The sequence below is a fragment of the Ambystoma mexicanum genome, chromosome 8 (genome assembly GCF_040938575.1).
Source record: "Ambystoma mexicanum isolate Mex_15411 chromosome 8, UKY_AmexF1_1, whole genome shotgun sequence".
NCBI lineage: Eukaryota > Metazoa > Chordata > Amphibia > Caudata > Ambystomatidae > Ambystoma > Ambystoma mexicanum.
Genome location: NC_090929.1, coordinates 447,664,915 through 447,686,336, shown reverse-complemented (window position 1 = coordinate 447,686,336; position 21,422 = coordinate 447,664,915). Strand labels below are relative to the sequence as shown.

Below are 21,422 nucleotides of genomic sequence, written 5' to 3'. Positions count from 1 at the left end.
TCTGGATTACATTGGCATCTAATACACGTCTGTGCATTGTTTGTACTTTGCAGAGCCAGTGGTAGTAGTCTACCGAAAAAAGTAGTGGAACTGTGGTCTAGGCAGGGGAAAGGGTAGGTGGAAGCATGGTGCAACATGTGATAAGTGTTTGGGCTGGGGCATTCCAATAGTCTAAGTGACTAGTGACAAAGGCTCCTATTACAACTTTGACCGTACACAGGGACATGAATGGAGAAATCTTCTAAATAGAATGGTGAATATGGTCTTAAAAAAATAGAGGAATGGTAAACAGAAATAAATAAAAATAGTGGAACACTGATCCCGACCGTTTGCACTCACTTCGATCACTGCATAGAGCAAACATTCGAAATTGCTTATAATGGAGGCCAATGGGTTCATAGAAATTGCTTTATTTATTTGAAGAATAGGGATGCCACTGTCGAACAGAAATGAATGACAGTAACACACTTACAGATGGCGGCGGCGTTCCCCCTGAAGAGTTCCCGCACAACAGCACAAAAATGAGAACAAGGGGTGTGACAGTTTAGCAGAATGTAAAAAAACAGTTGGATGTAGATAGGGAGAAAACAAAACAAAACACGGAAACAAATATATATATTATAGAAAGTATCTGTATTTGTATTTATATCTTTATGCTATTCGTGTTGCAGATGTGCATGCTGATGTTCGCTTGTTGCCCATACTGCATATTCTACGTGACACCCAGCATTATGCATGTTTTACTGTGCAGAATCAAGATTCGTTTCCAGCCGAGATATTAGCAGTTGGAACCTTAAGAAAGATGTGTTATTCAGCGTTTTATTTTGCATCAGTATTTGCATTCTATCTCAGGGTTTCCGGTTGCAAGGCATTTGGCACTTTTTATCTGGATTGTCGAAGTTGGTGCACAGTCGTGAAAATAGACTGAATTTGCAATACTGACTTTCCACCATACGGCTTACCCTGTTTACCTTGCATTAGCACTTTATTCTGCTATTTTGCACTGCACTTAGCACTTTGATCAGGATTTACTCTGTTTACCTTGCATTAGCACTTTATTCTGCTATTTTTCACTGCACTTAGCACTTTGATCAGGATTTATCCTGTTTACCTTTCATAAGCACTTTATTCTGCTATTTTGCACTGCACTTAGCACTTTCATCAGGATTTACCCTGTTTACCTTGCATTAGCACTTTATTCTGCTATTTTGCACTGCACTTAGCACTTTGATCAGGATTTACCCTGTTTACCTTGCATTAGCACTTTATTCTGCTATTTTGCACTGCACTTAGCACTTTGATCAGGATTTACCCTGTTTACCTTGCATTAGCACTTTATTCTGCTATTTTGCACTGCACTTAGCACTTTGATCAGGATTTATCCTGTTTACCTTGCATTAGCACTTTATTTTGCTATTTTGCACTGCACTTAGCACTTTGATCAGGATTTACCCTGTTTACCTTGCATTAGCACTTTATTCTGCTATTTTGCACTGCACCAAGCACTTTTAACAAGGTCACCTTTTTGGATTTCCGTGCATTACATATGCTTTGGGCCATGAATCTTTAGCCCTGTGTGCTTTCAGGAAGTGCTTGCATTTACATTCTTACTTGTACTTCACTCTACTCGAGTTGTCTGTGTGCAGACTAATGATTTCCATGTTCTGCTCGGCACAGCTTTGGGTTGTAATCAGTCCCAATGTAATTGCCAAGCATAGACGTTTTTTATGTCTGATACTGCAACACACATTGAACGTTCACTGCCACCCAAATGAACGGATCACGGCATCTTTGACATCAGTATTGTGAAAAATGTTATGTCATTGAGTTTGTTTGATCTGTGCATACCTGACGAGCAGAAGTGTTGCTAGGTCTGTAAACTATCTGGGGCTACGCTAATATCGTTACTGCCAGGACTCGGGGCTAGCTAGCCTTGTTGGTTGTAGCCCCTAAGCTTCTATCCAGGGCTGCAACCAGAAGACCCAGGGCTATAGCCCCCTCAGCCCTCCCCCTGAACCTCCCCCCCCTCCAACGCCTCTGCTGGCGAGCACTAAAGCGCTTTAACCAATGTACATGTAATTTACAAGCACAGGCATTGAGTCATGGCCGACAGCGCATGTTGTTAGGCATTTGTCCTATCTTTGTGTTCAGAGTGTTGTGTTTGACTAATGAGTCCTCCTATAGGTACACACTTGTTTCCACAGGCAGCTCATGTGAACAAGCAACGTGCCAGTTGTGAAACGTGTAACTATGCTGCCAAACTTTCGGTTTTAATCTTTTTGGGAACGCCGTACTTGGACGGATTTTAAATACGTTTCTGGGATGCACCAATAAAGATATTTTCTGCAATTTGGACTCCGGCCAGCTGCTGTAATTATTGAAACTTCAAAGAGTGCAACTCAGTCCACTGTTGCTTCACAGCAGTAACTGAACAAACAAACAGGTAACATACAAAGGTAACATTAACCTAAGGGGGCAAGTGATTCAAACTAAGTGCACACGTTTTTGCAGCCCCCTCTGTGCACAGGCCTGCAAAAGGAGCCTCCAGGCGTTCTATATGTATTTGCTGGGGTCATCATTGCAGGAATAAGTGCATCCCCTCGCAGATGTTGAGTCCCTTTGGCATTTAGCATCTGATTGTTCAAACAAAGCACTATTTCAACTGCCAGTGTGTTCATTCACAGTTGCCCCATCTTTGTTTGGGGCCAGTAGGCTCAGGACTATGAAATGTGTACATATTGTGTGCATCCACTGTGACCTGTGGCAATATTTCTGGCAATTGAATACTTTCTGTGCTGCTGCTTGCTTGACACTGAATTCCCTTGGACACAGCTGGATACAGGGAGCAGATTAATCTAGATACTACGAACTCTGTCCGATGAAGTCAATAATGAATTGTTTTAACTGATGTTGGGTACACTGAGCATGTTGTCTTTGGCCATGACATACATGCGAAAGAGGAAACACAGTGGAAAACAATCCCTGGGCTTGTCTAAACGGTTGAACTGCCATTGTTTCTCTTTCATATAAAACTCTTCTGCAGACCAGATCACCAATAACTTCCAAGATACATACTGGATCTCTGGGATGATGATGATTCTGATGATTCTGGATCCCTTTGCAAATGTATGTTTATATCAGTACTGTCTTGCCTTAGTTACAGACTCTTTGACCCTTGTTTTTGGTTTCTCGGTAACCCAGATATTTCCCCTTCTGCTTGACGTTCTATTGATGGTATCATTCCTTTCAGACAGACACACACGCACACACACACACACTCCATGTTTTTAACAAGCCATAACAATGCTAGCAGTTTTGCATTCTGTGTAGACATGGGAAATGCATTTGCCAGGCACTGCCTTAATGGGACTAACAAGCCATTAATGGTAGTAGCTGCAAAATGGTGCAAGTAACTAGTGTAAAGGTGTCAAAGAAGGAAGCCGACAGAAAGGTGGCATGGTGGTTGGCAAAGAGTTTTATTCATCAGAAAAGAAACCCTCACTAGCCCTATCTAGGGAAATGACTCCCTTCTCCTGGTAATGGTTCACACACTTTGATACTGTTCACAAAAAAGACAGGGGGAAAGTCTCTTGATCAAAAGGGCTTTCAGTTTCCTCAACTTTCTAAACCAAGAGATTGCATTTCTTCTACTGGTATTGGAAAAGTCCCAAGTCTTTCTCAGGTCCTCTGTGGACTTTTCCTGGCCACTGCTATAAGGATGCTCTCCTCCAATACTCCATATACTTCTGTCTGTGTACCAGACCCTTCTCTGATGGTCAGCAGGCTTGTTGCTGCCACTGCGATGAGGACGTTCTCCTCCAATGCTCAATATACTTGGCTTGGGTTCCCAGACCCTTCTCTGCTGGTCAGTGGGATTCTGATGCCACTGCAATGAGGAAGTTCGCCTTCAATGCTCAATCTACTTGGCTGAGGGTCCCAGACCCTTCTCTTGTGGTCAGTGAGCTTGTTGCAGCCATTGCAATGAGGAAGGTCTCCTCTGATGCTTGAGGTGCCTTTTCTGGTGGTCTGTGGGGCTATTACTGCCACTGTGATGAGGAAGTTCTTCTTGGATGCTCAATATGCTTGGATTTGGGTCCCAGACACTTCTCTGGTGCTCGGTGGGCTTCTTGTTGCCACTGTGACAAGGAAGCTCTCCTCAGATGCTCGATGCTGCATTCCCAGCAGTTGCACTCTTACTACTGGATTTGCAGAGAACCCCTCAAGCCTGCCTCTCTTCCAACCCAGTGCCCCGTGAGGGGTCGGAAATGTGAGGCGGACAGCTTTGTGAAGTTATTTTCAAAAGATGCCATTTTGTTAATTCAAAAGGTTGGATGAATGCCTCACTATCCCTACCCTGATGAGGATTTCCCTGTCTAAAACAAACTAAAGGAAACACTCTAGCAAACGGTCTCTGTCCCTCATGCTTGTACATGCTGTCATGATTCCTGGCCCTCATGTCCCCAGCCCTCCAATATGTCAGGCTGGAGCCAGGCCACGATCACCTACATGGCCCTCAAGGGCCTCTCCATCCCTCCAAAGACCCACTTGGAGTCAGACGTGGCGCTTGTGGCACCAGACTCACTCACTCCCATAGGATAACATTGGGGATTGGACTTGTAGTGCTTTGATGGGGACAAGATGGATGCCCCCACATATTTCGGTTCCCAGAACTGCATGTGCAGTCTATTCTTTTGGGTGTGGTTTAGCCCAGAGACACCTGGGATACCCAGAGACTATTTAAGCCACGCCCAGGCTGAGAAACATGCTTTGTGTTTTCTGCACCTGCAGCGTGACACTCACTGTGTTCGGATCGGTCTCCAGTAGGCCTGCATCTTTCTTCTGCGCTCAGCTCCTGCAAGAACAAGAACACTGTTAGGAACAGCCTTACCTTGCAGCGCTTCTGCCCATCATTCATCGCTTCTTCTGTTCTGCGGGCATCTTCGGCCGTGTCATTCCTATCCCGGCACGCCGCGTCCTAAGGAAAAGGGAAAAGAACAGAAAAAAGGCATTAGTAAGCAATCAGCAAATATTCGCTTATTTTTAAAGACTGTACGAGCTTCAAACGCTTACCTGAATCCCAGCCGCTCTGGGGGAACTCTCTCTCTGGAACTTCTCATCCATCTGCAAGAGGGAAAAGACACTCCAGGTTAGCGTGGAAACATCTAGAGGCGCAGCATACCCCGCTTACTCACCGCATTTCTTCTTCATAACCAGCATCCACGCTGAAAACGTCACGGCACCTAAAAAGACACAGAAAAAGAACTCAGTTCAATACAAATCCGAAAGGGTCGCATCGCGCATCGCGCTCTCACTCACCTTCAGCGCTACTCATCTCAGCAGCACGTCGCCATCCCTGGATGCCGGCCATCATCTAAGGAAGGAAAGGAACAGAGTTGGAGAACTGTTCAAAAGACTCATTATACTTACCTGTTGGACTCTTGCCAGTCAAGTAACTAGGTAACAACGAGCCCGCATCAATCAACGTGTCCCTGCGCTGAAAGCAGGACGGAGAGCACACTTTCCAAGAAAACAAGGCCCAGTCTCCAGTCGAGTAGACTCCAGGGAAGGGTTCGAAGTCATAAGAGGTCAGAACAGGCTGAGTGACGTCCCCGTGGATACCAGGTGAGCGTTACAATACAGCAACTCAATAAGGTAATATTGATTGATTGATTCATTCATGCTTTATTTTGGTAGTTTTATCATAAAAGCCGACACATAAAAATGTACCAAAAGCACAGCATTTAATAATTGTGGGATCAAATGAAATCACAAGGATCTGAAACAATACATAAGCAAGCTTCAAACAATTTTCCCCCACTTGGGAAGATTGCTGAAGTCATAGCAGAAAATAATCATATAGAAAAATCACAAAAGTTCAAAGGTGCATAAAGTGCATTCCATATACAGGGCCCAATGAAGGTCAACGTTAAAATCACTGTGAGACCAGAAAGAAATCACATGAAAGTGCAAAGATGCATGAGCACACTTCAGATGAAATTGACCCGTTTGGAAGCAATTATTGCATATTTAGCAAACAGTAATCATCATTGCAATTACAAAATTGACAGTATGCATATGGTGCATTCAGGATTAAAAAACCCAGTAAGGGCCCATATGACAATCAAATGTATTCAGTTGGAACAGGCGATACTTCTGATCAGTGGACCCCTACGCTTTACCTACAAAGGGGGTTCATGTAGATACTATAACGCCCCTGAGGCTCACCCTAGTACCTGTGAACTAAATCACATATTTAGATCTTCTTCGCCATGCCCTAAGTAAATACCACCCCATTGCAAACCTTGCAAGTTGAACTTTGGCTGCTAAGTGTTATATAATGGACTTAGTGGTAGTGTTAACTGAGTGCAAAATAAAAAGAGGTTTTAAGGATTCTTTCCTTAGATCACCACATTTAGGACAGAGCAATAAAGAATGGACCATATCTTCCACAATTTCCAGGCAGGAAAGACAGGTTGGGGTAACATTAGGGTTCCATCTGGACCTCATAGCAGCGAGAGGAAGTTTGCCAAGGCGGGCTCTGGTAAAGAGAGATCTCATCTGCTTCGGATGCATTTGGTCCTAATAATGTTCACAGCCCTCATTCTGCTTCAAAGACCAAAATCTATAAATCTGAATTGAAGCGGACAATTCAATTTCCTACCAATTTCAGCTTCCCTTGTGGTCATGAGTGCACACCAAACATTAGCCTTTGACTCACCACCAATAGTATTCAAGTCAGACCAATAGTCATAAAGCACAAGTACTCGGATTTAATTCTTTAAAAATAGGAGCCATGGCAGGGTCATGGTTCCTTCCTGTGTCATTAAATCCCCCACTGTCTCTCGATATTTGAAAAGGTTCCCGTTGGTCCAGAGCTTTACTCAACAAAACACAGGTTTTGCCCTGCATACTTTATCGATTCACTAGTCTAGTACAAGGCTGTTCTGAAATTCTGCCGCAATAATAGGTAAACCCAATAGGTTCATCAGGAATTAATTTTCTATCCCGGAAAAGAGTGAGCGGTTGGACCAGCCTCACAACTCGGCACCATAGAGGGCTGCCTGTTGCGCCTTTGTCTTATATACCTCCAGGGCCACGCTCATGCCCCCACCATCATGTTCTCTGGCAAATTTGGCTATGGCACCACTGTACCTGGTTAAGGTCAGGCTAGCTTTCTCCAGCTGTACCTTCCAGGTGCAGTCCTGTTCTATTTTAAGGCACAAGTGATCATATGCATCAACCTGTTCAATGGATACTTCCTCCAAATCGAGGCAAATCTTGGGCTGTTTTTTTGCCCTGTTACCTCTAGAAACCATGGCCTTGGTCTTCTGGGTATTGATTGTCAGGCCATTTTCCTGACAAAGGTTTGCATACATGTTCAACTGGTGGCACAGTACCACAGGGGTCATTGATAGTTAGACTGCGTCATCCGGAAACATCAACATCAGCAATGTATCTGATGCTAACGATGGAGCATCCATTGAGGCTTTCAATAGGTCAAGGATTACTTCATTTACAAACAAACCGAAGAGTGGGGGAGTCATGACAGAACCCTGGCATACCCCCATCTCAACTTTCACCATTTTGGACATTGCCCCATCGATACCCCAATGGATCTTGGCTCCATTACCCACATTGTAGCAAACAAATGGCATTCAATAACTCCTTCGGAATGCCCAATTCTATCAGGATCGCCCGCAGCCTTACTCTCGGGACTATATCAAATGCTATCTTTAGAGCTAGAATGACGGCATAAATGGCCATTTTTCTCAAGATGGCGTATTTATCACGGATCAGGCGTAATCTCATGCACTGATCCACCATGCTAATGCCTTTTTGAAATCCCACCTGTAGGGCTCCTGCATCTTCCACACAAGCCTTAAGATGTCGCAAAATAGTTTTGGTAAAAACGTTCCCCCCCGCATTCAGAAGGTTAATATATGGCAGATCAAATATAACAGTTAGATTTATAATCTGATAACTGTCTCTCTTTTAATCTGGGAGAATTCCCCTTCCCCAGATTCAAGCACGATTCTATTCAACAGTTTCAAAAGGATAAGGAAATCTGGTCTTGCAATAAAGTTCCAACTCAGTTTTTTGGTTCCTCTTGACAACAAAAATTCCAATAAAGTGCTGTTTGTTCCAACTTGAATTCTACCACCCGTTGAAAAGGGTTCAACAAGGTTTTTCTCTTTTCACTTGTGACAAAAGAGCTCAAGGCCACTTCTCCTATCAACAATGTTTTCCTCTCTTCACTTGTGAGAAGAGCACTCAAGGCAACTTCTCCTATCAAAAAGGTTTTCCTCTTTTCACTTGTGACAAAAAATTTCAAGGCAACTTTTTCTCCTAAACCAAGAATGCTTCCATAGTTCATTAGGATCAACAAAAATGTCTTTGTCAAGATAATTCTGCAACCGTTTACAAAACATTTCTTTTTGACAGTTGTAGATAATTCTGCAGCAGTTCACGCCACACATGATTCTGTAAAAATTCAACAAAACATCTTTTTGGTTCTTTCACTTCCTATTCAAACCTTTTAACTACACCACAGTACTTCAATAAGGTCCTCCTGGTCCACTCACCTGCCAGGCCTACTACTACAAAGTGCTCTGCCCTGGTGTACTCTCCTGCCAGGACACAAACCAACCATTAACTACAAGTACTTATGTGGAAAGGGTTAGCTTCTTCAACAAGTTAGAAATGTCTCTTGCTTCACAACAAGGTAAGTATTTAGTCTGGGAAAACAAGAAACACATTGGTGCTGTTTATTACTCTGGTGATTGCCCCATGTAATGATGGTTATGCTTCACTACATCCGAGTACCTCCTATCAGAAGGGCAGCCCTCCTGCCACTCTTGTTTTCCCACTTCCACATTAAGCAATTTATGACAATAGTACATTACCACTCTTACTATTATTTGGCTTTGGCAATGTAGGTTTAATCCAGTTCTGCTTCTTTGCTTCGTTATATATGGGCAATATGTTTTACAAACAGTGTGATTCTTAATTGCCCTCTCTTGGCTTTGGCAATGGTTGTTCTCTTCAATTTGCTTTGGTACAATTTTCTTTTGGCTTGGGAAATAGGCGTTTGTTCGATTTATTGCCCTCTCTTGCTGCTGGTCTTTAATCCGACCGACATACATACAGTCACACCCGGTTGGTCTGATGGTAAAGTCAATATTCTGCCACTTGCTTCTTTTAGAGTCAGCTTGGTTTACTAAAGATGATGTCTGCTTTATATCAGTTTGGTATTTAAAAAACACGCTTTCTTTTCCGTTTGACCCTGTTTAATGTAAATGTAAGACATTGTGCAAGAATACAATTACCTAATAGGCAAGACACAAACCATGCATGAAGTATATTCAACCAATGTTAATTCCAACGAGATTTCATCAGGCAGGAAAAAACATGATATAGGAAGGTATGGAATGTGAGTTGAGCAGTGCAAGAAGGACATATCTCAGGAGAAATAAAATGAGAAGAATCCTTGGATGATGGTGGAAAGATCCAACGGAAGTCTGGGGAAGAGACATGATATGATGTATGGGATCGAAAAGAGATGCCAGAGATCAAGAAAGAATGCGATGCATTAATGAATGTTTAAATCCAGAAAAGAAATGTTCATGTTACATTTGACATCTGTCTGGGTGCAGCTTATTGTGTGCTGGTCTTTCTTGGTTTTGTATGACGTAATATCTGAACCCGGTGGTCCCATGGCTATCCGGGTTACTAATCCAGATTTTGATAGAGGCACTTAATTAAGAACTTTGTTGGTGGATATTTAGGTAAAATAGCTAGCAATTATGGTGCAATTCAAATGCTCAGGCGCTCAATCACCCGTCCTTACAGCTGCAGAGGCTCCACTGTGCTGTTCTAGAGAGACAGGCAGCTAAGACAGTATTGGGCCAGATCAGGAGAAAGCCTTAGTTTGGATCGATTTTGTTTGCTGCTGTCACGCTCTTTGACGCTATCTCACACCCTTGTTCCCTTAGGAGCATGTTCCAAAAACTTTGCTGGTGAGTACGGACATAAAGGTGCCCGCATCCCTCCTCAGTAAGTGTGTCTCCCCTTAGGGGAAGGCTTAGGGGGGGCAGTGATGCCTACCTGTTCCACAGGCATGGGGAGAAGAGATGAAAGCTAAGATGGGCTGCATAAGTTGTATGTTATGGAGACATGGATTTTCCGGTAGTTACACAAATGTACCTGTCCAGTCACACTGGTCCACTCTAGCACCATTTTCTAAAATGCCATTATTTACCTGCCAATCCTGTTCACTAGCACACCGACCAATAGAGAGCCAAAGAATCCGCCCAAGGGGTACAGGGAAACGGTAAGCGACCAGAGGAGAGTTAGTCGGTCTTCGTTCATTGAAACGTTGTAGCGTTGGATGTTGGTGCGGTTGTAAAACTCCATCATAAACTAAAAAGAAACCAAAGATTCAGAATCATTGTAGAGAAGTGATCGAAAGTGGTGCTTTACTGTGATTTTTGAAATGTTATTTAGCTTGCAACACATTCATACTAAGTTCCAATCATTTTTTTGCAACAGATATGAATATCACAGGTTCTGTGCTATATAGGTATTAGTGCCAAGGAAATTGCTATAGAAAGACAGGAGCAGCACATATTTAGGTTTTTTTTATATATAGTGTGCACAATAGTGCTTTACTGGAGTGAGATTGTCCATTTAAGTTGTAAACTAACAACTGTGCTTCCATTTCTCAACACTTTCAGACTCAGGTTTGTGTGCGAGTGTGTGTAGGTTTGGGATTGAAGAGCAATGGAGCTAAGGAAGAAGACTAGCAGGTGGCATCTTGGGAAGTTGAGACTTTCCTTCACCTGAGGTACGAGAGGCAAGAACAGATTGGACCGAATGTAATAATGTGTACTGCTTTCCAGTCCCGCCCACTTCCCCTTCCAAAGTCCTTGTCAATGAGAGGAGAGGGCATCTCTGATTGGGTAATTGTCCAACCCCTCTATCCATAACTCTGTAGGAGAGAAACAATGGCATTCCTTCTCTACTCTAGAGCCAGTCTATTCTTGCTAGGGCTCCCGAAAGGACTGGACACTTGGATTTTTTGTTGATGCTTTGCAGTCTCCCTCCAGATCAGCATCCGTAGATCTGAGGTTGCCACCTGCGACAAAGTAGTGTAAGTGAACTGGATGCCTCCCCCACAGCCCCTTAATCTTGAGTGGCTCAGAGCTGGTCAGATTGCTACAATTTCAACAAGGAGTGGTTGGTGCACTGGGTAGGACTGCCTATTTGCATCACCCTTTGCACTAGGCATTGCTGGTTCCTGGAAGAACACACAATGGCGAAGGTATTTGAAGAGAAAACATTCTACGAGGGTACATGTGACAATGAAGAGAGACAAAACAGTCCTGAAAATATTTTGTCCGACTATCCTGAGGTAAAATCAAACACAAGAACTAAAGACCTGGCACTAAGGCTGAAACAACAGGAACATTTCTCTCTTAGATTCTGTGAGTGAGATGTTTGTACGCGTGATCCTACTTAGGAAGGACAGACTATTGTACAATGAATTTGGGGTTAGCAGAGGTCAGTGGAAGGGGAGGTTACAGGTTAGAGCAACTTGGTTATCCCATATTACCAGGGCGGTGTATACCTCGGAGTAGCGGATCCTAAGTGACTCCTAGGTCCTCCCAGGTGAGCAGGGTTTTCAGTGCGTTTTTGTGGCTAGGCTCAGGCAGTAGTTGCTTTATAAGTGATGCAGGCAGTCTGAAGTGAATCGTGGCTGGGATCGCTAGTCAGTGTAATTGTAATTCTCTTGGGGATGGGGGAGATGTGATCAAATTTCTCAGTTCTCATTATGGGGAATGCAGCAGCGTGTTCAACAAACTAAGAGGGGCTGCCAGTGAGGACGGCGTTCACTTCATCGAAGTGTGAGAGTTGCAAGGGCCTGGGGCCATGGTTCCGAAATCCTCAGATGGGAGGAAGGGTTTTATCTTCCAGTGGAGGGCAGTTGATACCAAGCAGTTTGGGGTTTGTTGTTGATATGTTCCTAGAAGGAGATATTGCTGCCACATTTCCAAAAATAAAACCAGTGTTTCCAGTTTATCATTTGGGTACACGACCGGGTGATGTGTGACTAAACAAGTTTGTCTTCTAGATATCCAGGTGCTTTGGCAAAAAAATCTGAATAAAGAGTTTTCCAATGGGGCTCCTCCATCTTTAAGGCTGTCTTCCCCATGCTGTCAGTCCTGTTCATCCTGGCAGATTCGAAGTTGATTGACCTTTTTCATAAGTAGCCCAGCCAATGAGGCATCCATGCCATATTTATCATCACTTTGCTTCAGGTAATTGCCAGCTGTGAAGGGGATACATTGTGTTTAGATTTTCCCCTCAGCAAGAACCTGACACACAGAAGCTCATGGAACACCAACAGACTGGTTCAGACATTTATAGTAGGTCTAGGTTAACGAGCAAGGCAATATTGCAAACCAATATTTAAACCCCAAATCTGTTGGAAGATCTACGAAAGAAAAACCTTTCCTGACGCCGCTCCTAAAGGTCATTGAAACTTTTGTACAAATCAAGTGTTTTGCGAAGGGGAGTACCAGGTGAGTGGAAGTGGGCTGCTTCAGAACTAATGTCCGAACATGGCCCATGCCAAGATAGTTCGCAGGTCAATCACAATAATATTTTCCTAAAATAAAATGATATCTCCAATTTGCTCTTGGTTGGTCTGGACATTTTTGAAAGGGTACAAAAGGCAACGTAGGCCTGGCACCCTACAGTTATCAGCGAATGTACGATACACTCCAAAGGGCCAACTCCTCATCAGGAAAGAAAACAGCAGGCAAATTAGTAAACCTTGCTCGGCATGGCAACGTCCAACTATCGACATGGGGCTTGCGACAAGGTCATTGGTATTACCCTGTCGAGCGGGGCCCAGGACCCCACTAAACCTGGGGTAGGCAGCCTGCCAGGACAAAGCCAGAGCCAGACTTATCCCACAGGCTGTCTGGGTGAGTTGAATGGGACCACTATACCTGGTGTGCAAAAAAGCCACTTTTGTACGATGATGCCTCTATCTCAGACCCGAGGCCTACCAGCCTCTGTTCTGACAAGATCTCTTTCTCTTCCCTTTCTGGTGGTCCTTGGGAGGCAGCAACATCCAGAGAAAAGCTGATAATACAAGTACCACAATTCACCTGGGCCCAACGGACAAGACCCGACCTGGAACAGGGGGTACTGACTGATCTCAAAATGGGAATACAGAGTTGTCTTTGGAGTGTTTACAGCGGTAGGAGGTAAGACGTCGGGTGTGAGAAAGGGTACCAATGGGGTGTGAGTGGGAGAGTGGTTGGAGGTAATTTTAGAAGGACATTGAGAGCACGAGAGAGAGGAGAGGAAAGTGAGAAGCAGAAGGGGAACAGAGGCAGGGTAGTGTTGGGAGGAGTGAGATTCGGAAGCAAATTAATAGGATTAGGAGGGAGATGGAGTATGGAGACTAGAGGAGGCAACGAGAGCGTGATAAATTTGGGAGGCGGTTGGTAGTGAGAGGGAAGTGATCAAGAGGGAGTTGGAAGGTGGAGATAGGAGAAGAAAGAGAGATAAGAACAGGAGACACAATGTGGCGAGAACCAGAGGGAGATCACGAGGCAAAGTTTGCTGTGAGAGAGAGAGAGAGGGAGAGGGACAGGTGAAAGGGAAGAAATGGTTGAGAGACAGTAATCCGGAAGAAGGGCGCCAGGGCAATTGGTCTTACTCTGTTAGGCCACCTACGGAGTTAGATAGAAAAGGCTATGGCCTTTAGGACCCTCTACAGTAGCGCCAGACTGGACAGTGGGGGCAAACTTGCTACAGAGAAGCTGTACTGTCACCAGACCTGACTGAATAGAGAGCCTAGACTATGGAGGTGGGATCACCCTCCAACGTCAAGGGAAAGGATATAGGGACCACCCCCGCCAACGTCAAGGGAAAGGATATAGGGACCACCCCTAGTCTTGGACCCCCAATTGTCTGTGTGTGTATATGTTTCTATAATAAAAACTGAAAACGAATTGAACGGAGTACAGCAGAGTCCTGAGCACACTGAATACATTTGCACGATGCACTGAACCTTTAAGTGTGTACAATACAAGGAGCTCTGTATGGTAAAAACACTTATTTCTTTATCCTGGAATGAGCCGGGCAGCGGCATTTTAAGTGTACTGGAGGTAACCGACTAGATGCTTTGGCTGGGCCAGATAAGGTTTATAGTGACATTTTCAAATGCCTTTTTCTGGAATGAAAAATGCTGGGAAAAAATGTCGAATTTTATTATTATTTATTTGTTTTTTTAATGGGGGGTTCCACCCCATCCCCCCGTTTTTTTTTATTGACACATTTTTTTACTAACTAAACCAAAAAAAAATATATAAAATTTAAAAAAATGATATTCGGAAAAAAAATGTCGACATTTTTTTTTCACATAAAGGCATTCGAAAATGTGCGTTCGAAATTTTAACTGGATACCGCCAGATAATGCAGTCTTCAGCATGTAATACAGTTTTTCAAAGTTGCTTTTCTGTCAGAACCTTTCAGCAGGTTCAGTGGACAAGGTATGAGGACGATATCAATTGATCCGAGTTTCTTGAGGAAAGTGGCCAGATATTTCATAGTTCTATCTGATTTTATTACTTTTTTGTTGTCGTAGCCTGATTTTCTGTGGTCACAGGACAGCCATTTTTTCCACCTAGGCCGCCTTTTCTAATTGTTTGTGAATTCCTTCCGCCCCCTACGACTCCCCTCCAGCCCCCACTCTGTTCCACCTTCAGAACCCCACCACTGTCGTCTAGCTGCATTATATCGCATAAGGGGCCCAACAACCACGAACCTGCTGTGGCCCCTAAGCTCCTTAGAAGCACATACCCTCTTCTAGGAAACTGGTTCTCGTTGGGCCCACGGCATCACTGCGGCTGCAACACCTGCCACATTTGATGGTGGCCATGGAAATCTGGTTAAAATGAACCAGGCGAAAAACATGAGGTGGTAATTTCTCTCTATCCCATTTTTTCAGAATGGGAATTGGAATGAGCAGGTCCTGTGCTGCCAGGCTGCCGGTTAAAGCTTACAGTCCATTGCAATCTCCCACAACCAGCACTTCTGTCACTGGCATTAAGCGTAAACCAGATGACTCTCTTCTAGATCCCAACTGCGCAGTGACAACTTTTCAACCCCTCTGACGATGCAACTTAAACTCTATCCAACACCATGATGATCTGGGTATTGTCAGCGAAGGTATAGAGTAAGTGTCAGCTGGTGATTTCACTATACAAAATGAGCCAGGTGAACGAGCCCCGGGGGACCCCACAATTTAATGTTGCTGACTCAAACAAAAACGGAGGTAGTCCAAGTCCAACAGCCTGTTATAAAGGAGGCTTCTCATTTCTTCCACAGGGCAAATTAGTTCACAGGCAACATTAGTGGCATTCCCGACAGTCACCTAATATTATGCAATTTTAGTTGTTTGGGTCATAGCTTGACATCTAAAAAAGTCATGTTTTATTATTAACTTATACACAGAACATATACCACTAATAATTGACCAGGCTAACTAGAAAAACAACCAGGAGAGCGCTAATCATTTCTATATTAACTTCATCAGTAGTGTGTCTTTATCCAACATACTTGTACATTTATAAGTATTACGATACAGGCATGTCACGGGCACCGGCTAGATAACAACATAACAGTTAAACAACTGTAACCCCTTGCAATGTCAAAGTGCATGTTAATGATGTCAAACATAGAGCTACCATAAAGCAGAACAAACATCATATGTTTGTTTTAACTGGATCTTGCAGAGATGATTGGCACATATCTGGATTTCCATGGCAGGGCTTGATCACAAGCTGAAATCAGCCTGGCACTGAAGGGGGTAGGCCGCTCCATGGGTTTGGGCGAATCTCACGCTGGATGGGGAGAGGGGACTAAAACAGGTGGGTACAATCAGCAGTAAACATTTTCATAGGCTTTGCCCGAAGTTGCTTTTTTTCCTCTGGCATGTCTGGCAAACAATGACAAATGGAATACGGGTACGGTTAAGACAGGGGAAAAGGACAGACAAGAGGCAGGGAATGTAGCCAAGGGTGGGATGCCATCACGAACCTCAACATATGGCTTTCATTTAAGAGCTGTGATGATTAGTTCCACATGACTTGGGGCCTCTAACAAAACTTTAAGATGGTAAGAGGTCAATAGGGAATGACCTCCCATCCATGTATTAAGGTCTACCAGTATAACTGGGTTTTTATCAAAGAATGCAATGGGAGGATTCGATTTGGCATAAAAAAACTGCAAACAGTGCTCTTCAGTGGGGTCTAGAGAAGGTTACTAAGTCCTTGGAAGGAATGCAAATCGTCTGGACATGCCTGCCCCAGTCCCGGAAGAGGAAGATGAATGGTGAGAAGAATGCCTACTGCTTTGAAGGGTTCTTTTACGAAGGGGTGCGCTTCCTACTCTACATTCGAAAGAGCGTGCGGTGTCTCATGATACAATCAGGATGTGCGGCTTCATTAAGGCTTGGGCCACCTCCATCCTTAAGCCGTGGATCCCTGATGCAGATAATGGGCCTCATTAGGACCCAGGCGGATTTCGCGGTGCTAAATGCACCGCGAAGCACGGCGGAAAGCCGTCGATAGCGCCATGGGGGTTGGCGGATTTACCGCCCCATTCCGACCTCGGCGGAGCGGTAAATCCCCAATCCCCATTCTGCCCTTCCCCATTCCCATTCTTGCCCCATAGGGTATAATGGGAGTGGGGAAGGAGTTAATTACGCCACCGTAAAATACGGTGGCGTAATTAACAACGAGGTCCCGTAGCGCCATGGTTTTCTCCGCCTGGTAAAACCAGGCGGAGAAAACCTCCATGGCGCTAAGGGAACTCGTAGTACGGCGGACGGGTCCGCCGCGATTAGCGCTGGCGGAAACCCACTCCGCCTGGGTCCTAATGAGGCCCAATGTCATTTATGGAACATAATTGCACTGTATATATCAGAAATGCCCACTGTGTGCCAATACCCAGTGACCTGGCATTAATCATTGTGTCCATACATTGGGGTGATAAATCGCTTGTTGCGTGTACTATGGCTGCAGGTACAAGTTGTGGATTTGTCAGCAACAGGTGAAACTGTGTGCAATAACCAAAAGGAGCTTCAGCAACAGACAAAACTGTGCAAGCTAACCCAGAGGGGCTTCAGCAACAGACAAAACTATGGGAGTTAAGCCAGAGGGGTTTAAACAACAGATGCAACTGATCCAGCTAATATATATGGGCTTCAGCAACAGACGCAACTGATCCAGCTAATATATATGGGCTTTAGCAACAGACACAACTGATCCAGCTAATATAGATGGGCTTCAGCAACAGACGCAACTGATCCAGCTAATATAGAAGGGCTTCAGCAACAGACACAACTGATCCAGCTAATATATATGGGCTTTAGCAACAGACGCAACTGATCCATACCCAGTGACCTGGCATTAATCATTGTGTCCATACATTGGGGTGATAAATCGCTTGTTGCGTGTACTATGGCTGCAGGTACAAGTTGTGGATTTGTCAGCAACAGGTGAAACTGTGTGCAATAACCAAAAGGAGCTTCAGCATCAGACAAAACTGGCAAGCTAATCCAGCGGAGCTTCAGCCACAGACAAACCTGTGCGACCGAACCCAGAGGATCTTCAGCAACAAACGAATCTGTGCAAGCTAACCCAGAGGGCAATCAAGAACAGACAAAACTGTGCGGGCTAACCCACAGGGGCTTCAACAACGGACAAAACTAGACGAGTTAAGGCAGAGGCGCTTTAGAAATAGATGAAACTGTGCGAGCGAACCCAGAGGTGCTTCAGCAACAGATGAAACTGCGCAAGCTAGCACAGAGGGTGTTTAGCGACAGGCATAACTGTGTGAGCTAACACAGAGGAGCTTCAGCAACAAACACAAGTGTGCAATCTAAGTCAGAGGGGCACCAGCAACAGACAAAATTTTGCAAGTTATGTTAGAGTGTCTTTAACAACAGACAACACTGTGAGGGGGACTTAAGCAACAGGCACAACTCTGCAAATTAAACCAAAGGGGCTTTAGCGACAGAGAAAACTCTATGAGCTAATACGGGGGGAGGGAGGGCATAAGCAACTGACAAAACTGTGCGAGCCAACCCGAGAAAGGCTCGTTTTGAAGTCGACTGTGAAGCCCAAACAGCCATAAAAACAATACTGACCATAGGAGAATGTAAGTTGCATGCTATGACCGACCTGGAGGGTAGCCCCAGGCTGTGCTCTGGTCAGACATTCACAGACAGCCCTTCTTTGGGTGAGCTAGTGGCACCCCAATAACAGAGGCATTACATTCTCCTTTAATTGTTCAATCTCACCCTGGGGCGGAGCATGTGTTAGCAATGCCATAGCCTGTCCTGCGGTCAAAGGCTAAAGGGTCGAATTCCAAACAAAAACACTGCTAGATGTGGACACTACAGGCGGTACTCGAGGAAAGGACCCTTTCTGCAGCTCGCAAGACCACGCGCAGCACTGAAGCAGGTGGCAACGGAATTCGAGGGGGTGGTGGGGGGCAGTGCGTGTAAAAACGCAGACCGCAAAACAGAAGGAAATGTAATAGCCAACTCTGGCCACTAGAGCAATTAAGTTCTTAAAACACAAATCTGTGCTACAATCAGATGGCATTGAACAGGACTAAAAAATTGTAATTACTGAGCCAGAGGATTCGTTTGGTGCATGGTTCGGGAAGAGACTTGTTAAACAGTCAAAGGCCTTGCCTGCTTTGGATTATAAGGGGTGTCACAGGGGATCACAATGACTGGTCGTCACTGGAACACAATATTAAGGACAGCAATTGCCATTAGCTCATCAAACCTGAATTACCACAACTCCATTCTACAAGACTCAAGTTTGTGCTCATCATGTTAGAACCGTTTACGGTAGACAAAGGTCCTGATTTGATCAAGTATTAAAAATAGTTCTTCTCCGGGCTATTAATGCATAGGCAATATAATGGTTGCATTTTGTGTACAGTGTTCCATTCTTCCTAAAACACACACTTCATACAAATTGGAAATAAAATAAATGGCATTCCTTCTTGAAGAGGCACCCTGGTGACAGCCCCGCTAAAAGTAGGAGCCTTGTGATGTGGGAAAGTTGGTGGGCAGGTCCATTAACATTTTCTTGTAGTAGTTTTATCATCTGGTGCCTTGATTCCTCGCCCTATGAATGTGGGTGTCCAACTTTACAGGGACCCTAGCATTTATGTGTTCCATGTGTTTTGCAGAGCCCTGCCACTATCTCGTAACCGCCTGAGAGTTCTGTGAGACCCTGTAAACATTCAGAAGTACAAAAATAACAATAGAGTTCAAAAACGAACAGTCACAGTACACAGAGTAGTGAGGTTGGGGTGGGCACTGTTCTGTACTCGAGCTTTTGTGTTCTCCAATTTTCCTCTATGACCAACCATTGTCTCATGGAAACTTACAAGAGATGGCGAGTTCATCGATGCCACATTATAGCCATACTGGAAGGATGAGCCAAATGCAGAGATCAGCGTGGCCAGGGCCAGCACCACCGTCAGTCGCTGAAAAGGAGAAGAGAGACAAGATGAAGAGTGCGACCATTGGCCATGGGTTGCAAGTACAACGGGTCCACTAGGTGGACAGAAAAATGCTATTTGCTGTCTGTGCACAGGCATCTATAGTAGGGAATCTGAAGAAAGGACCTAATGAGTTCTTCCACTGGCTGTCTCCACTGGCCCATAGGTGCATCTGGCAAACACTGCAATTAGATGTCATGGTGTTCAACAGCAAGATCTTCTCTGACACAGAGTTCATTGATCTTTGAATTAAACGCTCTGATCCTGCAGCCATCAGATGCGAAGGGCAGCAGGAAAGCAGGTGGCCGTGGGCCTTGGCATGGTCTCTAGCGTCTCACCCCGATATGCAGGAACCTCTAATCATGTTAGGTACTCAGAAGTAGGGTGAGCCTAAAGTAATGTTACTAGGCTGAAGTGATACATGCTCAAATGTGGGGGCGCCACAGGGAGGAGACAAGGAGAGCGAAATTGGGGCCCACCTGAACAAGAAGCCAGGTGGATCATGGTAGATTCTAAAAAGATTTAGGTAGATTCTTTGTACCTCACTGGTACACTTTGTTAAATCTTTAACAGAGTATGGTTACACTTTGGTACATGTTGTGGGTTTCCTCTTGTGTTGTTAAGTTGTGTGCCATTTTAGTATAATACAGATCCATTTGGTCGTTTTCTGTACATTTTGATGGATCTGTAGTGCATAGGGCTGTGGCTGTTCAAATGTTCATGCTGGATATGACGTAGGCTGGAGGCAAGGGACACATCTGTAAACAGTACTGCTGTGAAGGAGACACAGCGCTGAGAACTAGGAAAAGATACACATAACATTGTTGAATTAGGATTTTGTACAGTTTCACAAAAACATCTAATATACAAGGGTGCATGTCCACAATCCGTGTGGACATGAGGCGTGTGTCATTTGAGAAAATAGAAACAGTTTGATACAGTGTCCTTTAAAAAGGAAGGGTCAGAGATAGAAAGGGCTCTGGAGTCAGGGGCATCATACCCGCAGGGCTAGAGTGACGCATCTAATGGCCTACCCTTATTTATGCTGATCATGGACATCCCCCACTTGTGTCTGTAATTATCTTGCAAGATTACACAGGGTTTCATTGGGATAACCCCACCCAATGTCCTCAAAGAACATGGACACTCTGCCTGGGCCGGTCTCAGGCCATGCCCTATGTGGAGAGAACCCGAGTTTGGCAGACCATGTCTGGGGTGCACAACCTACTGCTACGAGTGACACCATCACCATGTGCTCCAATTAGACATATATTCGCCCATTCTAATGATATCCTTAGTACATCTTGGAAGGTATAAGACATCCATCTCTGAAATATGGCCCAAAGGCATAGAGGCGCACAAAAAACCAAACACGCTTGTGAGAGATATACAAGTCCATATATCAAGCCGGGTCCAAAGGATCAAGGAATCAGAGGATTGATATAAAGAGGAGAGTCTTAAGAGCTCTTTTGAATAATGGTACTGAGCGTGTTGCCCGCAGGTCAGGGGGAAGATAATTCCATACGCTTGGGGCAGTCGAGTCAAAGGCCAATTTACCAGCTCTTTCAAGATTGATTCGAGGTGTTCTCAACAGGCAGGTATTATTAGAGCGCATTGTGTATATTGAGGATTTAACAAAAATTCTAGACTTCAAGTGCGAAGGACTAATGCCATACAGGCATTTATGAATAATTGTGGCAATTCGGAACACCAAATGTTCTTTCATCGGAAGCCAGTGCAAGTTATGTTTTGGTAAAATCTTAGTCCATGCATAATTCAGGTTAGTGGATTATTGGTACTTTTTGAAACATTCTCAT

At 44.5% G+C, this 21,422-nt stretch overlaps 1 protein-coding gene across 1 annotated transcript in view; it reads right to left on the bottom strand.

The window, feature by feature from the left end:
* The window catches only part of SLC2A5 (solute carrier family 2 member 5), a 307,480-nt gene that overhangs the window by 215,955 nt on the left and 70,103 nt on the right, over positions 1 to 21,422 (bottom strand). The window contains exons 3-4 of the mRNA XM_069610031.1: positions 19,492 to 19,590; positions 10,259 to 10,419 (exon numbers count right to left, since the gene is read on the bottom strand). Coding sequence (XP_069466132.1) covers positions 10,259 to 10,419; positions 19,492 to 19,590 — 260 coding nt within the window. The remainder of the gene's footprint in view (positions 1 to 10,258; positions 10,420 to 19,491; positions 19,591 to 21,422) is intronic.